The following is a 21,230-nucleotide window of genomic DNA, read 5'->3' on the forward strand; positions in this document are numbered from 1 at the left end:
GTTTTTCAGTACTTTGGGGGGAAAATTACACTGTAAAATTTCCAAATATTTAAGACACTTGTTCTGATGTGAGATTCTCGAAAGTGATTTCCCTGCCGGATTGGTAAAGCTTCCCAGTCTCCTCTTGACATACCTGATGCACTATGCACCCCTGAGCCTTTTCAGTCTCTCAGCCTCTCACTCCTGCACTACCTCTGTTCTTTTGTCTGTTACTCATCTTTTAAGACTCAGCTGAGGGGCAACTGCATGGCTCAGTTGGTTAAACGTCTGCCTTCAGCTCAGGTCACGATCTTGGGGTCCTGGGATTGAGTTCCGCATTGGGCTCCTTGCTCAGTATGGAGCCTGCTTTTCCCCCTTCCTTTGCCTGCCATTCCCCCTGCTTGTGCTCTCTCTCTCTGTGTCAAATAAATAAATAAAATCTTAAAAAAAGAAAAAGACTCAGCTGAGATCGTAATCATCTTCTTTAAGCATCTTCCTCCGCTCCTGGGATAAGAGACCCTTCTGCACAATCATCATACGATACTGACGTTCTGTTGAGATGCCCACCTGTTGCATCATGATCAGTTCCTAAAACACAGGGACCAGGCTTCCTTTATCCACAGTCTCAACGCTAGCACCGTGCCTGCGCCATGTGAGGTAGTGCTTAGTAGACCGAACGAACTCCATGGTCACCTGCGCAAACAAGTCTATTAGTGGAATCCCTGTCGCCCTGGGGCTATTTCCAGTGATAGACCTTTCTCCCATGGGTTAGATTTCATATTGCTCTGAAAGCACAACTGCCAGCCTTTGGAAAATGGAAACATAAAATTATATTTATCAAAACAAACGTTGTCTTGACTGATAAATGTTGACCATCAAAGATTTAAATCACATAGAAAAATTCCAAGAAGAAATTAAGAATCACCGGAGACTCCACAAGAGACTTGCCATTGTTAATGTTCTGGTGAACAGCCTTCCCAAACATTTTTTTAAAATACACTTACACAACATTTTACATATATTTTAAACAAGGTTTACAAACAAGATATGCTGTGTAAAACCCTTTACTCTTCTCTATTAACATGTTGTAGACTTTTTTAAAATCTTAATCAATATAGAGTAGGGGCGCCTGGGTGGCTCAGACAAGTAAGCATCTCTTGATCTCAGCTCAGCTCTTGATCTCAGGTTGTGAGTTCAAGCCCCACGTTGGGCTCCACAATGGGCATGGAGCCTACTTAAAAATTAAATAAATAAATAGTACCTTAATCCTTAATGGCTATATCTGACATATGTTTCATCAGTGGAGTATACGTGTTTGCATTCTCGTCCAATTATCTCCGTATAATAAATTCCTAGAAGTGGGATGGCTGGGGTGAAGGGCATGCTCATTTACATTCTATATGTATATATATCTATAACTATTTGGTGCCACTCTTAGGTTCCGAGTTATAGCGTGAGATAGATGTCCATTCCTGCCCATTTGAGTGATGAAAAGGGTTTTGTTCTGCTTTCTTTGGTAACATTTATTTGATTTCTAAGAAGCTGAGTAGCTTTCTGCCATGTTTTTGGCCTTTTGTATTTTTCTTTTCAATTGCCTGGTCACAAACCCTGTCCACTTTTCAATTGGAGGGTTAGTTCTTTCCTTATAGATTTAGGAGTCTTTTTATACTAGTCTTACTAACCTTATCTATGTTATGAATATCATTCTCACTCTGTTTGACATCTGTCTTCCAACTTAGTTTATGGTGGTTTGTTTGTTGCTGTGCAGAGCACACAGTCACATTTATCAACTTTTCTTTATGGCATTGGATTTTGTGGAATTACAAACCTCAGATTATAAAAACACCCATATTTTTTTTTTACCTGTGTTTTTTATAGTACTTTTACGGTTCCATATTCTACAGTTCAATCTTTAGATTCATCTGAAAAACTCTAATATGGAGCGAGGAGTTAAGGAATTCAATTTTTAATATTAGACTTATAAATAACAAAGTATTTTTAAAACATAAAATGTGACTTGAAATAGTATCTAATTTGTACATCTCTTTATTTCAGTTAGTTATGGATGTATTTATTCAATTCCAATCACTGAGGGCATCATCTGTGTTTGTTGTCTCCTGGCCTCTAGACAGGGCTTCACAAAGAAATGTCCTTATTTCTATAAACATCCTCACTGTGTATGATAAACCCAGGAGTAGGAAAAGACTGCAGTGTACTGCGTACACACACACACACACACGCACACACGCACATGTACACACACATACAAAGATTTATGTGTGATAAATGAAAATCTGTTTGTTAATTTCTAGAATGGGACTATTTTTTAAACCACACTTTTATAGGAATAAGGCATAATATTATATTCACCACTCAAGTCATATACTTAAGTCTTCTGATTTATTTATTTATTTATTTATTTATTAAGATTTTATTTATTTATTTGACAGAGAGAGAGACAGAGAGCACATAAGCAGGGGGAATGGCAGGCCGAGGGAGAAGGAGAAGCAGGCTTCCCATTGAGCAGAGAGCCTGACGCGGGGCTCGATCCCAGGACCCTGAGATCACGACCTGAGCCAAAGACACACTTAACCGACTGAGCCACCCAGATGCCCCTTAAGTCTTCTGAATTAAAGATAAACACATGGTCACACACACTCATTTCTTACAGAAGCTGTTCTAGGTCAAAACAGAAAAAGAACAAATTATAGGAACATGAATATTTTAAAATACAAAATAAAGAGAGAAGTATTAAGTGGATAATTAATAAACTTTGAAGACTTGGGGAATTACGTATCTGTATTAAACAGGTTATGCTTCCTCAACCCCCCAGCGTAATCAAGGGAAACTAAGGCTGCTAATTTGACATCAACAAATGGCCCTCACGCAGTGCAGATTGTGCGCCAAGTCCCATTCTTAGGACTTCATTTACTCTAATACATTAAATCTCACAACAGTCCTCTGAAGCCAGGTAAGTACTAGCTCTCCCCATATTATACAGATGGGGAAACTGAGGCAAAGAGAGTAATTTGCCAAGTTACATGTTGGTGATTAGCAATTTGAAATCAATCTGCCAGATTTCAGGCCCATGCGTTCACCATGACCGTGAATTTCAAGTCTCCTGAAAACAGCCCTAAATACAACAATAGAGTCTTCAGATATCCTCAGTTCAAAGCTGAGGCTGAGCTCAAGCAGCCAGTTAGCAATTACTTCCCAAAGACTCCTGAGCGGAGGCTGGTTTAGACTTAATAGCAAAGATAGATATCTTATTCCTGAGAGGGGGATCTCCTTTCGCCAAGAGTCTGCATCCTCAGTTCCAGCCACAGTCCTGCTTCTTTAGGTACGTGAACTGGAGTGGCTCCTGGCTTCATTTTCCTCTTTTATCAAACAGGGATAACAAGAGAAACTATAAAATATGCGTCTAATAGTTGTGCTTTTGATATCATAATTCAGGGGCAAAAGAAACAGTCATATTTCAGGCTCTAGGTGCAGAAGGCAGGTGTTGAGCTGGTCTCTGCAGAGGAGAGCCAGGTCCTAAATGAGGTCTAAGCACCAGACAGGTGCAGCCAGGTGAGCGCTGCCAGGTGGGCAGTACCAGGCAGGTGCTTATGGCAAAACACATCCTTTCTGCACATCAGCCAGGATTCCAGGAAGAAGCCATTGTTTTTGAATTTCTGAATTCTGTGATGTCACTCAGGAGAAAATAACTCAGAGGAGAAATGCTATGGGTAAAGAAACCCTCCCACCTTCTCTCATGTTGCTGAGTCACTTTTTGAGAACTTCCCCCAGCAGAGAACAAGTCTTGCCTGCAGCTCCAGTCCTCTGTGCCTTTCACTGGATGGTACCAGAACCATTTTCACTGCCTTCTCCAGAGCCAAGTTCTTTCTTATTTTCTGCCTGAAAAGGGGCTCCAGGCAGCTCTAGAGAAGACCAGCCCCTGGAGGGGCAAGAGAGCAATTGAAGGAAACCCTCTAAGACATAAAACCAGAGGGACACCACCGAAGGTCCTGCCAGCATGTTCCTGGCAATAGTGTCTGTGAACTCAGAGGAAACAGGTTCATGATACCAATGACAAGGGAAGGAAAATAGTACTTGGATTTTTTTTTTTTAAGATTTATTTATTTATTTGAGAGACAGAGAGAAAGAGAGAGGGAGAGAGGGAGAGAGAGAATCTCCAGCAGACTCCCTGCTGAGCATGGAGCCCGATGTAGGGCTCAGTCTCACGACCCTGAGATCATGACCTGAGCTGAAATCAAGAGTCACATGCTCAAGCCCCGAATGGACCACACCGGTGCCCAGATTTTTCTTTTTTTTAATATGCAAAGTATTATGCTAAGCAAAATAAGTCAATCAGAGAAAGACAATTGTATGATTTCACTCATATACGGAATTCAAGAAACAATAGGGGAAGGGAGAGAAAAGGAAACAAGACAAAAACAGAGAGGGAGACAAACCATAAGAGACTCTTAACCACAGGAAACAAACTGAGGGTTAATGGAGGGGAAGGGGGGGGAATGGGGTAACTGGGTGACGGGCATTGGGGAGGACATGTGATGTTATGAGCACTGGGTGTTATAGACAACTGATGAACCACTGAACCCTACTTCCGAAACTAGTAATACACTATATGTTCACTAATCGAATTTAAATTAAAAATACAGAGAGAGAGTTTTCTTGACTTTCTGTTACAGGAAATTCTTCCAACTAGAAATTCAGACTGACTCTACCTCAGCTAGATCAGATTCTGCATCACGGGACATTCTAGCGTGGTGTATTTTGAGGTGGGTGAGGGGCAAGAGTGAAGAGGTGGGGCAAATCTACTCATATTTATAACTGATGCTCGGTGCTAACTAAGCACCAGACAATGTTCTAAGTGCTTCCGTGTTGATTCATCTGGTCCTCCACACGACTCCTAGTGGTGGATTCTATTATTATCTCTATTTCATAGATGAAGAAACCCGGGCACTAATGAGTTATGTTACTTGCCAAAGGCAACACAAGCAGCGGGGATGGAAAAACCCGAGCTCGAGAAAGAACTCACAGTCACTGTTACGTGCTCATGATACAGTCTTACCTCTTGTCAAAGCAACAAGCCCCTACAGAATGGCGCAGGAGCCATTTGGGCATCTTCTCTGAGCCAGGCACTGGGCTAAGCACTTCTGCTCCGGAAGAGTATGATGAAAGCCCCTGGCCAAGGTAGGCTGACTTCTATAATTTCACGAGCTCCATGTGCACTTCGAGCCATTGAGAGCTTTGGGAGGCTCAGCTCAAGACACGGTGGAGTCTTCAAAGGCTAAACCCAGGGCCTGGTTCCTCACTCATCTTGACTTAATTTTTTTTTTCCAGCTTTCATGACCATGACCTGGCTCTGTCACAAACCCATCAAACACTTCTCCTGCCCTTAAGGTGCTTTACCAACTCGATGCAAACAAAACAACAAAAAAAAGGCGGGGGGGGGGGTGCCGGAGAGAATGATTTCTTCTCTGATCTTTGGGAAATAACAACTTCAGAAGTCAACAGAAGCCTCCCTAGGCCAGCAAAAGAAGTTCCATGAGAGGCAGCTAAAGACTACCGCTAATTCGTGCAGAGAGAGCAAGCCAGAGAGTGTGCTCTTCCTCCTCCGCGAAGCTGCTCCCCCGTCTCTACATTTCCAGCTGTCCTGTGTACCCCAACACCTGCTCCCCCACCTGTCTCAGCCTAACTAACTCCTTTTCTCTTGGATTCCAGAGTAAGTAAACGCCAAAGCTGAACCAGGAAAGAAAAGGGAGCCCTAAACACCAACACTTCCTTGACTTAAACCAGCACCATCCAATAGAAAGATGATGTGAGTTACAGATGTACTTTAAATATTTCCAGGAGCCACATCAAATGAGCAAAAAGAAACTGATGAAACTAATTTGAATAATGTATTTTATTTAACCCAATATACCCCAAATATTATCACTTCAATACGTAATTAATAAAAAATCATTAATGAGCTATCTTATACTCTTTTTTATATTAAGTCCTTAAAATCCTGTGTGTACTTCATGTTCATAGCATATCTCAATTAGAACTAGGCGTATTTCACAAGCTTCATAGTCAGAGGTGGCCAGAGGCTACGGGACTGGATGGCACAGAGGTAACATTATCCTGTTACTGTCTAACAAACACGAACGCGGATTAATTTTAATTAATCTTCACTTCATGCAATCAGAAATTACTGCAGAAAGAAACAGTGAATTATTACTTTGCCTTCAACGGCTCTGACTTTCTGAAGGAATGCGATATATTCTCCTATGTAATCTTCCCATAACCTGTCAAGTTGGTCCCTACAGTATTTTAGATGGGTAACGGATCAGATAGTACCATCTCCCTCTCACACACGGACACGTACACACACACACGCACACGCACACACACACACACGCACACAGACAATCCTGTTATATGTTGCCCATTTACACAGCTGAGCGTCAGAACTTAACTAACACTACACGGCAATATAGAGCCCAGGGGAGACAGAGCGGCCAAAATCTTGCTTTACTGCTTCCCTTTTATATTCAGTCTTATACTGCTATTCCAGAAGAATTTACTGTAATAACCTAAGTACCTCCACTTAAGGGAAAATTTATAAACCTCAGACTCTCTTGGACCTTAGGCCAAACTCAGCCACCTCGTCATATGAGGAAGCTGGCTCAGGCAGGGCCCCACCTGATCCCCAAACAATCTCTCTGCCTCCAGCTCCTAGAGTTCTGGGAACCCTGGTTTCCCTCAAGATCTACAGTCCCTGCGTTCAGCGGGCTAACCGGCTCATAAGAGAGATGACACATATACACAAATAATGAGATGAGACATAAAGAAATAAACCAAGTATGTAAGTATGTAAAAAGGTATTCTGGGATGGCAGGAAAGAGATACTTCCTGAAGGTATTAGAAAAGCTTCATGAAAGTTTGGGTGAAGTTTGGAAGAACAGCAGGATTTAAAAAAAATGAAGGCAGGAGAAAGGGCCTATGCCCAGCAGAGGTCATGGAGTACCAGAGGGCCGGGGAGACAGGTGTGTCTGAGGTCAGAGGGTGAGCTGTCCAGTCTGGCTGAAGAACAGGGAACATGAAGGACAGAGTGTGAAACAAGGATGCCAACGTGGCTATGAGCCCTCTGCGAGGCCTTGCCTGGTTCACTGAGGATTTAGGATTTTACTGGCTAAGAACTAGGCGCCGCAGAAAGTTCTGGAACAGGAGAATGAACACAGGCAGAGGAGCACTTAGAAAAACCTGACAGATTCTGACAACAGGGCAAAAAATGGAGAGTTAAAATGAACAACAAGAACAATAACAAAAATCCAAGAAGAAAACAAACAACCAAGGGGGCTTGTGGAGCTCAGTTCGGAGGACATGGCGCTATTCCAGGTGATGGGCTATAGCACGGCAGGGAAAGAGCTTCTGGGGAGGGCAGCAAGAATCACAGGAGCTGGGAACTGGAAGAGACAAAGGCCTCGACTTTAAAGCCTTTTCAAGGTTAAAGCCTATATTCCTGGAAGAATGGTGGTGACCTTCGGGCAAATAGTAAAGTCAATGTAAGTAAAGAGCCTTCTCCCCTTGCGGTGGGCTGCAGAAGAGATAATGATCTCAGGTTTGACATGTTAATTTCCCTAATAAGTCTTGAATCTGTTCTGTGCACCTACTTTAAGAGTCTAAGTGAATGGCTGTTGAAAGAAATCCAACAAGCACTTGGCTTTCCTTAGAACTTGCTTAACTAGTTCATGATAACTTGAACCTGCTGGTCACTCATTTGATGCAAGCTGGTTTTGGCAATCTGCTCAGCTGTCCTCCAACTGACCTCAGCAGATCTGCTGACCACTCTTCACATCGGCCCCGACCACTGGGAAGGAAAATTCCAATCTGGAGATGGGAGATTTCTGGTCAGGATTTTACTTCTGAACAGGCCACATGGATGTGAGGCACAACTTTAGACCTGAAACTTTTTATACTTCCGTATTTAAAGGAAAAGAAAGTCTCTAGGTGAACGTAGTGATAAAGCTCCTTGTCAATGACCTCCTGAATTCTACGAAATCGAAGATGCTCTCTTGTCACTTAATCCTCTATGGTGGAATATTCTACACATATTCTGTAACACACATTTGGAGTGGTCGGGTTCCTAAATAACCAAAACATCATGGAGTCCAAACTGCTTCATAAAAAGTGGAAATTACCATTTGTAAAAGCACACTGTTTATCAACGCTCCCCAGCATGTCCTTAGAAACTATGAAATTAAATTCACACCTTTAGGAAAAGGATCGAATGTGTGTGTGTACACACACTCAGAGACACATACTTCTGAGCCATCCCCAAATATGCCATCCTTCACAGACTTTGTCAACTCTTCAACAACAAGCAGTAATAACATTTTTAAACATTTAAAAACGGCTTCTAGAAAGTGAACGAGGTAACTTTATTCAGTAAAAAACAGAGCAAGTGATTTAGAAAGCAGACTCTAACTGTCCAGGTTGGAATACAATCCAGTCATGGGGTTCTCACTGCCTCTCTCAGTGGTTGAGGGAACTAGTCTCCAAAGATGGGCCCTAACAATTCCTCAGACTCAACAGATGGAGACCTCTAGCTCTCTCGACTCTGGGACGGTCTTGTGACTTGCTTTAATCAACAGAATGAGGCAAAAGTGATGTTCTTGGACTTCTAAGGCTGGGTCTTCATAGGCCTGACAGCTTCTACTTCCTCTCTTAGAAACCAGCCACCTCGTGAAAAGTTTGGCTTTCTAGCTAGAAAGAGAGACTTGAAGCCACCTTGGTTACATGAGCCCTGCTGAGCTCCCAGCTAAACGCTGCTACCTGGTTGAGCCCAGGCAAAAACAACAGATGCACCCCAGGTGCCCCACAGAATTGTGATAAATAATAAATCAGTGCTTGTTTCAAGCCACTAACTGTGGAGTTCTTTGTTATGAGGTAATAAGTTACTGAAACAATAGGTTACAAAGATATCAAGTGGGTAAAAGTGAGCCAGATCTGCCAGTCACCTGTCACCATTTGTGATCATATTGGGATTCTATACACTTGCTCTGCTTGCAAACTAAAATTTAAGTGGAGAAACACAGACAGGACCTTCTCTGATGTTCACACTGCCCTCTGACAATTCTACCCCCAGAGCCCTGTGGGACTATCAAAAACCATCTCCCTTGTCTGATTCAAGAAGCTCTCCCCTTCCTTGTTCTGCTGTATCTAACACCATGTCACAAACCCACAAATGTTTACGTTAGAAAGAGTTAACAAAATGATGAATCCTGGAGTGAATAAAACTTCAGCGTAAGTATTAGGAGGCTGAAAAAAAGCTCAGACTGCATGAACCGCATGGATCCACACAGGCAGCAATGATTGGGCAGGCTGGGGGTGGACTGAATTATTAGCGCCAGTTCTTGACCCTTCTCCACATCCACACCCTTGTCACGAATGCACTGAGGTCAGATGTGTTTCTCTGCCTCTCGTCTTTGAGCCCGTTCATTTGACTTGAGTTGGCCAGTAAAATGTGGGTACAGGTGCATGCCGGGCCAGCTATAAACCCAAGGTTAAGAGGCATCTTGGGTATCGCTTGCATTTTTACCCTTCTGCAAAAGAAGAGCATGCCCCCCTCCCCATTCCTGAAGTTCCCTGGTCCCAGGAGGAAGATGAGTGACATGAAGCAGAGCCACTCCAGCTGACTCACCAACTCATGATCAAGAAAGACATGCTTGTTGTTGAATGCTGCTGAGATCTTAAGGTTGTCCAGTACTGAGGGATAGGTGACTAAAAGAAGGCTCCTTTATTAGATGCCAACATTTGCCAAATACACATGGTACTTTAGAATAATAGAAGACTCCTCACCTATAAAAGCTGAAACTGAATTACCAACTGGATTGTTAGGTGGTCTCAATGCAAGTGCAATATGCTGAATATCACTGATTTTTGCTCTTACAGTCTATCTTTCTAAAGACTGTAATTTGGTATTCAAAGTTCTCTAGAATTTAACCCTAACGTAGTTTTCTAGCCAGTTCTCTCTCACTTAAATTTTATATTCCATTTCAACTGGATTACTTGTAATTCTCAAGTAAGTCTCACAGTACCTCTAGCCTTTCTTCATCCAGTTCTTTTCTGCACCCTTCATCCAACAAGTTTAGATTCTTCTGGTCCTTTAAGGCCAGGTTCAGATGTCACCTCTAGAAACCTACTCTGATCCCACCTTTTAAGGCAGTCTCTCCATCTCTTTGACTGTTATCACGATGCATGTCTTTTCCTCTTCTGGTACTTGGCTTATCCTGCCTCATAACATTTTCTCATCCTCTTCGTAAGTCCTAGAAAGGGAGGCTTACGTATTATTTACCTCTGCAGCCTCCATGGCATTCAGCAAAAGGTCTTGGCATATCCTGTACAGGCCAGTCAATACATTTTTGCACTGAAGAATGAGTGACCAATGGGAGGCAGCAGGACGCCAGGCAACAACATCGAGAGAAGCAACATGGACTCTGGAGTCAGAGAGACCTCAGTCTGTGGCTTTGTAGCTGGGCAACTTGGGACCAGTTAGTCTCTCTGTGCTTCAGCTTCCAAATATGTAAAACTGGGATGACACATCTTTCACAGGATTGTTGTGAAAATTCACCATGAAAATGAATGTATAAATGCTTCGACATATTTGACATATGGTGGCAGCTCCACTAATGGTAGCTTTTGTTACAAAAATGATAATGACACAGAATATCACAGAGAAGTTAGTTTGAACAAATCCTCGATACTAGGTTATATTCTCTCAAAAGTTAAGTGTTTGAGGGTGACAGAATGACTCTAGTTCCAATTAACTGTTTTCCCAGAAACTGGTCTCAGTGATCTGAAGTCAAGTTTTATTTAGATGCTCACATGTTATTCTTCTCCACAGCTCTGAATTTTCTAGGCAGTCACCACCAGAAGCAAATTTGTTCCAGAAAACACATACATTTCCCTAAAATGACACAACACAAAATCCTCCTCCCATATACACTAGTCCACTTTTCACAGAGCATTAGTCTTCCCACAGCACCCCAATTCTTCACCAAGGACCAGCACAACCATTACAATGGACCAAAATGCTGTAGAATGACCTGACAGTGGCTGAACACAAGAGTGGCATGCATGGGTCCAGTTGTGGATTGTCACCGTTAAAGCAATTCAGCAAAACTGCTACGTCTGCCTTCCCAACTGGAATTTTGTACTAACTCTGTGGCACCAGAGCAATAGCTGATCTTCTAAGGGACAAACTCATCACCAGGCAAACTCAGAAGCCTGTAAGCAGCCAGGCAGGTAACGTTCATGAGTGAATGTGAATTGATGTGCTCTTCAGGGCAGGCTCAGCAGCTCCCTGGAGGCCACAGCTGGACTGAGGGGGGCCACTGCTACCTAAGCCCACTGACTGTTGCCTCAGGGAAGACAGACCAGGTGTTGCCAGATTTTCTGAAGAAATTTGGGGGTTTTATGTGAAACACCCTGAGTTTTGAATACTGCCTTGCGCTTTATTTCATAATTCTCTGGGAGCCAAAGAAAATATATTTAGAAGCCAGATGTGGCCATGGGTTGGCAGGTTATGATCTTTGCACTAGATATTCTAAAGTCACTTTAAATCATCACGGAAAGGTTAAAAGATGATTATTAAATTCACTGTATTTGTATTTTTTAATCTGAAAAAATGCAAATAAAAAGCAACATAAAGAGTAACTACTAACCCTAAAAAACACCTCACTCTCTCATTTACAAACCCTCACTCACTGCACTTTGGGACAGCTGTGTTTCTGGTCTTACAGCGCTCCTCCAGGACCCCCTGTGGCTGCTGTGCTATGTACCCATTTAAGTCCTACTCGTTATTTAAAGCTTCACTTAAATGCTTCCGTATAAAACCTCCATAATGCTCCTCAAAATCCTCTATGTACGAATTATTATGGCAATTGCTCCACGTAAATGATCTGCAGTGATTTCGAGCCATATCTCACCAGCACTTTACCCAGCAGCCTCCCCCCCCCCCCAAAAAAAAAACCCACTACAAATATTCGCTCCTGAGAAAGTGAACAGCCCGGGTCAAGAGGTCAAGAGTCAAGTTCAACGGCACTCACCGCCAAACACGTCTCCGTTCTGGTAGTTCTTCCCTTTCTGGGCGTCCTCTTCACTTTGAACAGCGGCAACATGCTTAGCAGAGGCACAGCCCATAGTCTCATTCGGTCAGCTTCCGCCGGGCTGAACTGCAAAGCATCTCTACAGACACGGGGACATTTTCTTTTCTTTAAACACAAAGAAAATCCACCTTCCTGCTGAGTCGGTCAAGATGTGCGCACCTGCAAGAACAGAAAGCTGGATCAGAATGAGTGAAACGAAGCCTGGGTCTCAGTGCCTCGTGCTGTGTGATCAGCAGTGCACTAGGATCCCCGCATGACCCCACTGCCCTGGGGGAGCTATTGGTGCTGAGGAGGAAAGGCAACATGGCCCAATTTCATCTGATGTTCACTCCGAAAGCAAGACCAGAAGGCATGCCCCTGCACAATGCATGGCTGAACTTTTTGAGGAGATAACAAAAACGTACGTATTTGTTTATTCAAATAAATATTTGAGCACTACTCCTTGCTACATACAAAGTGCGTGTATGTTTGCTGATGTTCTGGAATCTCAAAAACCTTCAGAGTAAGAAAAGCACATTTATGAGATCTACCCAGCTCAGGACACTGGGAAAAATTCTCCATCTTCCCCCTCCTGCCTTGCAAGCCAGCTCTTCTCAGATCCTCCATTTTTTCCAGGATGAAGTGGACTTCCTCCTCAGGCTGAAATATGGGCTAATTTATAAACTTCTAGTGGGTTCTGTAAGGAACTCTGTATTTTATTTTACCTGAGCTGACCGTGTTTTGGAAGATAAGGGAAGGAGATGGGGGCAAGGATTCAAACTTACTTTTGTCCATTTTCTGCTTAGCTAGCTGAATGCGTTAAGGATTGAGAAGATGTGGGAAGATGAAGAGAACAAAACAAGGTGATTGCCCACCTCTTATTAGAGCTTTTGTACCTCTATTGGACCGCTAACAAAGACTGAAAGAGAATTTATGGATAAACCACAAAGAAGATAGTCCTTCAGTTATCTTCAGTAAATATACCTTCCCCACCCCACCCAAGGTCGCTGCCCAAATTCTCGGGGTTTGCTGTTTATTTATTTTATTCTTTCATCATCCTTTTCCAGCCATTCCAGTCTTGTAGACACCTTACGCCTATCTCATAGATGTTTCTTTTGGATTATCTACCCATTCCTTCGTCTCCATCCACCCCACTGTAGTACAGGCCCTTACCTCTTCACACCCAAGCAGAGGAAAAGAAGCGTCAGGCCATGCACTTGGTATGGATTAGCACTCACGTCCCCCTACACCCCTCTCCCCTTTACAAACAACTGATGTTTCTCCGGCTTAGGAACACGGCTCTAGAAACTAAAACACAGCTGAAGGCCTCCTTCCTAGGGCTCTAAGGACACCTATAGATGTAGAAATCTAATCATTTAAGCCATAAAATCTCAGCAAAGGGAATTTTTCAAATTAACCTTATACTGAAAGGTAATTTCAAATCAATCTCAAAAGCAAACTTAGATACAAAGGTAATGATCTTAAATGAAGCCACGCAAATGCAAATTGCAATACCGACTCCATGGCTGTAACACTAGTCCTGTCTTTGCATAGTTCTTCATACTACTTTCTAGCCCTGGTTCTATCAAATCATTAACAGGAAGTATAGGGTTAGGGTTAGTTGGTCAAGTTTTACAAAAAAGGAAGATTTTTTAATCCCCTAAACAGTTGATGTTTGTAGTTTCTCTATACGATTGGGTAACATCTTGTTAACACATTTTTCATATTTTTAAAGCTATATGGAGCACACACACACACACGCACACACAAACACATTTAGCAGTGATGTCGTTAAAACTACAGTATTTTGATTTAATGGTCTATTCATACTGGTCTATACAGCTCAGGGGCCTGATGGGGGAAATGTGCGTGGGCGAGACATTTTTTAAAAATCTACAATGTCGCGTAGGAGTGCCATGATAGAGGTTTCACAGGAATCTATGGCAATGCAGAATTAAATACAAACAAAAAAATGAAATTATGACTGGGCAAGGGCAGGAATTAAAAGAGGAAACAATATTTTGTAGAGCCTTAAAAGTCCGGTAGAAATTTGCAAGGCTGAAAGGACAGCAGCATCACCCAGTCATGAGGAAGTGGCTGAGTTAAGACACTAGAACGTGGAAGAGTGCGCGTGAGAGTGTGTGCGCGTGAGAGTGTGTGCGCGTGAGCCCATACTCACCCTCCTTTGGCGGGAGGAGGTGGGAGCAGGGCAGCGAAGGGGACGGCACTGCTGATGCTTTGTGAAGGGCCTGGAGGAGGCCTTGCTCACTTTATCCAACTTAACGATAAGGACGTCTCTCTGGTACAAATCTGAGCACCCGTTGAGAGTTATTAAATTAGTAGTGCAGAAACCCATTCTGTCATCCTATCATAGTTTTTGAAGAAACATCACTGAAATGTGAGACGATAAGAATGAGAGATGGGATTCAATTCCGAAGGTAGAAGAAGGGGAGAATTCGTCTCCAAGCACGAGGCTGCTGAGGGTCGTTCCTCCTGCTGCCGACGCCATGCATTACGGGCCAGCACTTTCTCGGGGGCAGACCTCCCTCAGTCCCACCTCCAGCATCACCACCTAAGGGAACGGTGTGGGCCCCCAGAACGAATTTCTCACTTTTCAAAAAGGAATGTGGGAAAACAAGCTCACATGTCCACAGGAGAGCAAGCTGAAGTGAGAGGGGAAACCTCCTTGCTGCCACCTCTTCCAAAGAAAGTGAAAACAGGAAGGAGAATGGGAAACCCTAACAGAATCCCTGAAGGACAGTGGTGATCCAGAGGCAATTTGAGAACTGTCCTCTCTGGGAGTCCCTCTCGCTTTTCTCGTCCTCATTCCAAATTCCTGTTCACAGCCTCATATACTATCCAAGAAATTAATGTAAGGATCTAAGATGTGAATTATCCTTTGCTACCCCTGAAAAGCATTGTGTGGTGTTTCTTCCGTGTTTTAAAAGTTGTGTTTATATTAAAAAGTCTTACTTGAATTTAAAAAGGTGAAATCACATGAAAATCAAATAAACTGCAGCAGACTAACAAAAGTGAAACATCTAAGAATACCTTTTAGAAGGACGTCTCTGTTATTCAGGCATGGAGGTGAGGGGCATGTTAATAAGCAGATTAGACACGATTTACATCCAATACAAGTGATGGCTCAGGAAGCTTCCATTTAATTATATTTTTTTAAAGGCATGCACGGTCAATATGAGTTCTCTCCAAATCCTAACTAGGTAGGGATTTTGTTTTTGAAACACATACACTCTTTATTTTACGTCAGTAATTTCATGAGTGATGTTTTCGAGTTTTACAACTTCATCAGAAATGTATTTTAATAGGTTGCCCTTGGGGGGGAGGAGGGACAGAGGGAGAGGGAGACACAGAATCCTGAGCAAGCTCCATGCCCAGTGTGGAGCTGGACATGGGGCTCGATCTCACAACCCTGAGATCATGACCTGGGCAGAAATCAAGAGTCAGATGCTAAACTGATTGAGCCGCCCAGGCGCCCCAATATGTTGTCCATTTTGAGGGTTATGATTATGAAGTCATTGAAGAGGCAGAAGATGTCTAATTCATAAAGTTAACCTTGGATCAGGAGGAAAAGCTTTTTACTACATCATCTGGATCCTGCACGTAAGCAATTGTCCAATCATTCATTCATCTGAAAACTACCAAGTGTCCGGCAGGCACGGGGTATATAGAGATACACAAGGTACAGCTTTCCTCCCGATGCCCACAGAAGACGAACATTCGGAGAGAAGCGATCAGGAGAAAGATCGGTTTCACAGCAGTGGTGGCAGAGCTACTGCAGGTGAACCCCAGGAAGAGAGGTGAGCTCACCCCACAGGCACCTGATTCAGCCTTGAGAGAGGGAACGTCAAGAGAGATCAGGCTCAAGGCCTGCCCACAGCTAAAGAACCATCACTAAAACACCCCTGCACTGCACCTCTCTTCTAGCCTGACGCAACGTCGCGGTTCCATTTCTCCTGAAAATTCTCTTACTTTGACTGTAGTCTCACCGAGACCTCAAACTGAGCAGACCCTCAGAAATGCCCCCCTCGTGTCTGCCACGATAATCTGCTCCAAACACTTCCCTCTGGTTTGTACCATCCCTCACAGAAACCCTAGCATTTTTTTTTAGCTTCCATTCTCTCATTGGCTTTGCACAGCTTTTCTCTGCTATACCCCACACCCTCTATTCACGCCCCTTCCTGAAACCACAGCACTTAGAGAGGTGAGTCTGATGGTGCAGACAGACATGCCGAGACCACGAAGCTGGACAGAGCTCAGTCTCGTTTTCACATATTGTTATTAACAGCATGCTATTTCTGAAGTCAGACCACAGTGTGAGAAGTAAGCTGAAGTATCCTTTGATGTTTGATAGAATCTTCTAATAATACCAAGTCTCACTGAGGACAGTTTAAAAAAACTAAATAATCTATATGCTAGGATCATCAGGCACCTCTAAAAACATGGGATCCAATTAATTGCCCATGGCTTTGTGTAAAAGTCTCCCCAAAGAGCTGTATGGGTACATTATCCTACACCATGAAATTAGAAGTTGGAATCCCTATCCACAACACTATGAGCTAACTGACTTTAGGACCATCTTTATAGGATATTTTTCCTGCTTTTGACAAAATACATAGCAAATTTACAAATACAATTCAAAAATTTTTAAAAGGACTAAAACATTTGTAACCATGCATGTTTATCATTCCTCTCCTTACACTATGCCTCAAGCCTCTTTAGGTAATGCTTTGAGTATCACTATAGGAATTACTGTTAGAGAACACTCCACATTATAACACTAGAAAATTCTTTTCTATACACAACTAAGCCCATTACCTTTCTATGAATATCTATTACATACATGTGATACATTTGCCCTTTTATAAGAAAAGACTATGGATTATTAAGGCTTTTTCTCCTTTTTTCCCAATGCCAGTGATTTCTCTTTATTTGTATTTTACTGTTTTCAGCTCCACTGATGTATAATTGACAAAACGGCAATACACGGCAAGTGTTCAAGCTCCATAAAGATGATCTGATACATGCACACATCGTGAAAGGGATCCCACCATTGAGTTAATTAACACATCTAGCCACTCTCATATTAACCTTTTTCTTTTCTTTCCTTCCTTCCTTCCTTCCTTCCTTCCTTCGCAAGAACACTTAAGTTCTACTCCCTTAGCAACTTGCAATTATAAAACACAGTGCTAATCAACTACAGTCACTATGTTATATATTAGATTCTCAGACCTTATTCATCTTGTAACTGAAAGTTTGTATCCTTCTACCAACCTCTCCTTATTTCTCCCACCCCCCTCCCCAGTCCTTGGAAACCACCATTATACTGTTTCTGAGTTTTACTTATTTTATTTTTAGATTGCACATATAAATGATACCATGCAGTATTTGTCTTTCTCTTACTTCACTTAGCATAATGCCCTCTAGTTCATCAGTGTTGTTGCAAATGGCAGGATCTCTCTTTTTTTTTTTAAGGCTAATATTCCACTGGGGAGGGGGGGAGAGAGAGAGAGAGAGAAAGAGAGAGAGAGTGTGTGTGTATGTGTGTGTGTGTGACATTTTCTTGATCCATTCATCCATGATGGACATTTAGGTTGTTTCTATACCTTGACTATTGTGAATAATGCTGCAATGAACATGGGAGTGCAGACATCTCTTTGAGATAGTGATTTTGTTCCCTTTGAATATATATCCAGAAGTGGGATTGCTGATGGCCTTTCTCTTTCCCTTAATTTTTAACTGGAAGCATGGTTTCATCAGAAAAATCTATTCTTATAAAATTGGGAAGGAAAGAAGTACATAAATTCTGTTTTGAGAAAGATCAAAGAGATATCTGACCTTTTTTCAAAAGAGGAAAAACATGGGAAAATATTTCTATTGACATAATATTATGGATAATTTCACTTTCCACCAATCAGTTCTAGTCTTTTTCATTTTGGATGAAAAAGCCCAAAATACTGTAGACAGTTTCCTTGTCAAGAAAGACACTTCTAAAAAAATGAATTAAAAGCGATAAGCTCCATAAAGAAATGCTAGGCCAGAACATGAATGTACCACACGCAGCTCGAAGATTGGAGAGAAATCAAATTCTGATTGAAATGGGTACACAGAGAGCTATGAAGTCAGCAGTTAAGAAAAGGATATAGCCACATTATTAATAGATCAGGAGCAAAGTGCCCCCTTTTTTCCTCTGATTAAAAAGGGAAATCAAGACAAGGCAACATCTAAAAACTCCTTTCTTTTATTAAAGGAAGAGCCAACATCTAAGCTCCATAAAGAAAAAATATATATATAAATAACTAATCAGTCTGTTTGCCCATCTGCTCTGCTTTGCTATAATGAGTGTTAATACAGCAACCCACTGGGTGGGGGGGTGGTGCGGGGAGAAGAAGAAAGGCAGCCTAAAAGTGATTTCTAATCTTGAAGCCTTGGTACGCTTGGGCTTCTGTTAACACCATTTCACATTTCATTGTGAATGCTGAAAGTCATACATAAAGAGATGTCACATTTGACATGAGGGTAATCTGGGAAAGTCAAATCTTCTTACCAGCAATTGCTGGCATTACAGAAGACATTCATTCCTCACCTCACACTCATTTGGTGGCATGACAATCAACAATATGCTATTAAGTCCAAGAAACAGGCATTTTGGCACCTGCTTTCTTTACGGGAAAACTCTCACTTCCACAAATGATAATTGCATGGAGATGTCTCTCAGAAACGTTAACAATCGTAAGTCTTGTTCAAGATGATACACTTCTGCAGGATTTGGGCAGTGAGGTGTGGGGACGAGGAGGCATGGCGGCAAGGGCACCACAGTGGCAGTGAGAATCCCAGCGCTGGTCTCAGGTATCGCACGCATGCCTGCCTCGGTACCAAGGCTGAGCTTCACCTCTCTGAGCCTCTCTCCTTGATTCGATGATCTACTTGAACATATGTCTGAGGGATGCTAAGGATGAAACTGCCACTTACAAAAAAGCCATTTGTTTTGTTTTTATCTAGATTCAATTTATTTACAAACTTTGCTTTCCAAACTTACCCAGTTAGGATATCCTTGCAAGTCTGAAACCCCAACATTCTGAGAAGCCCTATGAAGGCTGAGGATTATTACTGATGATGTTTGGGCCTGAGGGTGTTGATTTCAATTATGTATAAAGTGGAAAGATGAACAAAGCTTAGCTTTCCTATTTCCTCTTCTCTATCCTGCCTTTAATGAATAAAATAAATTTTAAAAATGTTTCTTGTACGGAGCATTTTAAAAAAAGCTTGTAGAATAATTGTTCTTCAGCTAGGGGTTTAAGAGTTTGGTGCCTTTACTCTACACCTGAAAGCTGCACTCTTGTGTCACCTCTATATGTTCACACAGGTCATGCATGGCTGACACAATTTCTGGGAAGGTAAGAGAGGAAAACAGCAGATCCTGATTAGAGTCACCCACCCACACCAGGGTGAACCTCTGCAGAATTACGTTATTTCTAGATTTGCTCCTCAGTGATCAAGGCCAATGGCAGATATTCCAGGACTTGGAAGTTCTCTTTCTTCCTTCCATTTCCAAGACTCAGAATACCAAGGGTATGTGCAGGAAGTTGTCAACCTGCGTCATGGGGGGATCCTCTGTACCAGGCCGCCGGTGACTGGGAGCATAACAGCTGTGCTGCTGGCTCACCATGTCACTTGAACCAAATCTATGTGATTTCCTTGTCAGTATCCTAAGAATAACAATAGCAGCTCCTTCTCTTTTTTTGGATTGTTCTGGAGATTTAGGTAGATAATGAAATGCTTGGAAAAGCACTTATAAATGCAAGGTAATATTCTTCTATGCATATTTTGCTATGCCAGGTGCAGGACATGACTTTTCAGGAGCACTGGGTAGAATCAGTTTGCCCAGAGGGTTCCTATAGGTGGCCGCAGAGAAATGAGAGAAAACAGATGGTAAGGGAAAGATTCAAAAAAAAAAAAAAAAAAAATCAAGAAATAACCAGAAAGTGAAAGTAGAATAAGTATAAATTACTAAAGAAGCACAATTTGATTTTATTCTAAGTCAATAAGTCATGATCCTTCCTGAATAGCCAATGAAGAACACCCTGGGTGATCTGCATGTTGAAATACACTATGAAGAACAGAGAGGATTCCTGCCCTTGAAGGGCGAGCATTCAGAGAGGGCTAACAGATCAGAAACACAATGAAGTAAAATAAAATTCCAATACCTAATGCACATTGCAGGAAAAGAAGGGATCAGAGATGTTCTTAAAATTCATAGGAAGTCTCAATCTAATTAAACTAGTGCTGTCTCAGCTTTATTTCATGCAACAACATAAAAGATGCAGAAACATCAGTATAATGCGCTACTCTCAGCAGACCCTCGGTAAGCACTGACTGATGAGGAGGACAGTGGAACAGATGTCATGCCAGTTTTGAGCCGTTGATCCTTTTTAACACCATAAACTACAACACAACTGCAGCTGGGTTAATCCCTCGGAAATCTGAATGTTACCTTCATGGTGCCGAGGGGGCCAGAGCCGAATGCCACTGATCCGCGTCTGATGCGCGCACTGGGAAAGCACGTATCATGTTTTCATCCCTGAATTAGAAAGCGTCAACTTTCACGCAAGCCTAGCATGTTCCTCATTTTTTATTCAATGCAATCTCTAAACTTAACGCTGAGGTGGCATATCTCAGCCTTAAGCTGGTTACTGTGGTAGATAAAAGGAAATAGGACCAATAGACCCAAAAGATAGGAATTATCTAAACTAACCATTAAGAGCAGATGCGAGAATTATTTAAAAACAAAAAAGCCTGCTTATATTGTCTTTGAGCAGTTTGGTACTAATATTTAAGTACAGATATATTTAATATCTTCAGAATTATAAATACTTTTGACAAAGTAATGTAGTAACACTCTGAAAAGCGTTGAATACTAGAAGTCGAAAAACAGTGTCTCCCTCAAAAATCTAAACATACTTCCTTCTTCCCTCCCAAAATAGGCTCTTTCCTCCTTTTCTCCCCCCCTCCCTGCTAAAATAAATGAAATCATCCCTGAGAAACTGGTGCAAACTCTGGCCTAAGAGCTCTCCCTCCCTGGGCTCGGACTCA

At 42.2% G+C, this 21,230-nt stretch overlaps 1 protein-coding gene across 2 annotated transcripts in view; it reads right to left on the reverse strand.

Annotated features, from left to right (window-relative positions):
* CUNH1orf21 (chromosome unknown C1orf21 homolog) overlaps positions 1–21,230 on the reverse strand; it is a 219,889-nt gene that overhangs the window by 127,843 nt on the left and 70,816 nt on the right. For both annotated transcript variants that reach the window (XM_040636288.1, XM_040636289.1), the window contains exon 2: positions 12,081–12,299. In XM_040636288.1, coding sequence (XP_040492222.1) covers positions 12,081–12,174 — 94 coding nt within the window. In that variant the 5' untranslated portion in view covers positions 12,175–12,299. The remainder of the gene's footprint in view (positions 1–12,080; positions 12,300–21,230) is intronic.

This window comes from Ursus maritimus, unplaced genomic scaffold (genome assembly GCF_017311325.1).
Source record: "Ursus maritimus isolate PB19 unplaced genomic scaffold, ASM1731132v1 scaffold_2, whole genome shotgun sequence".
Lineage (NCBI taxonomy): Eukaryota > Metazoa > Chordata > Mammalia > Carnivora > Ursidae > Ursus > Ursus maritimus.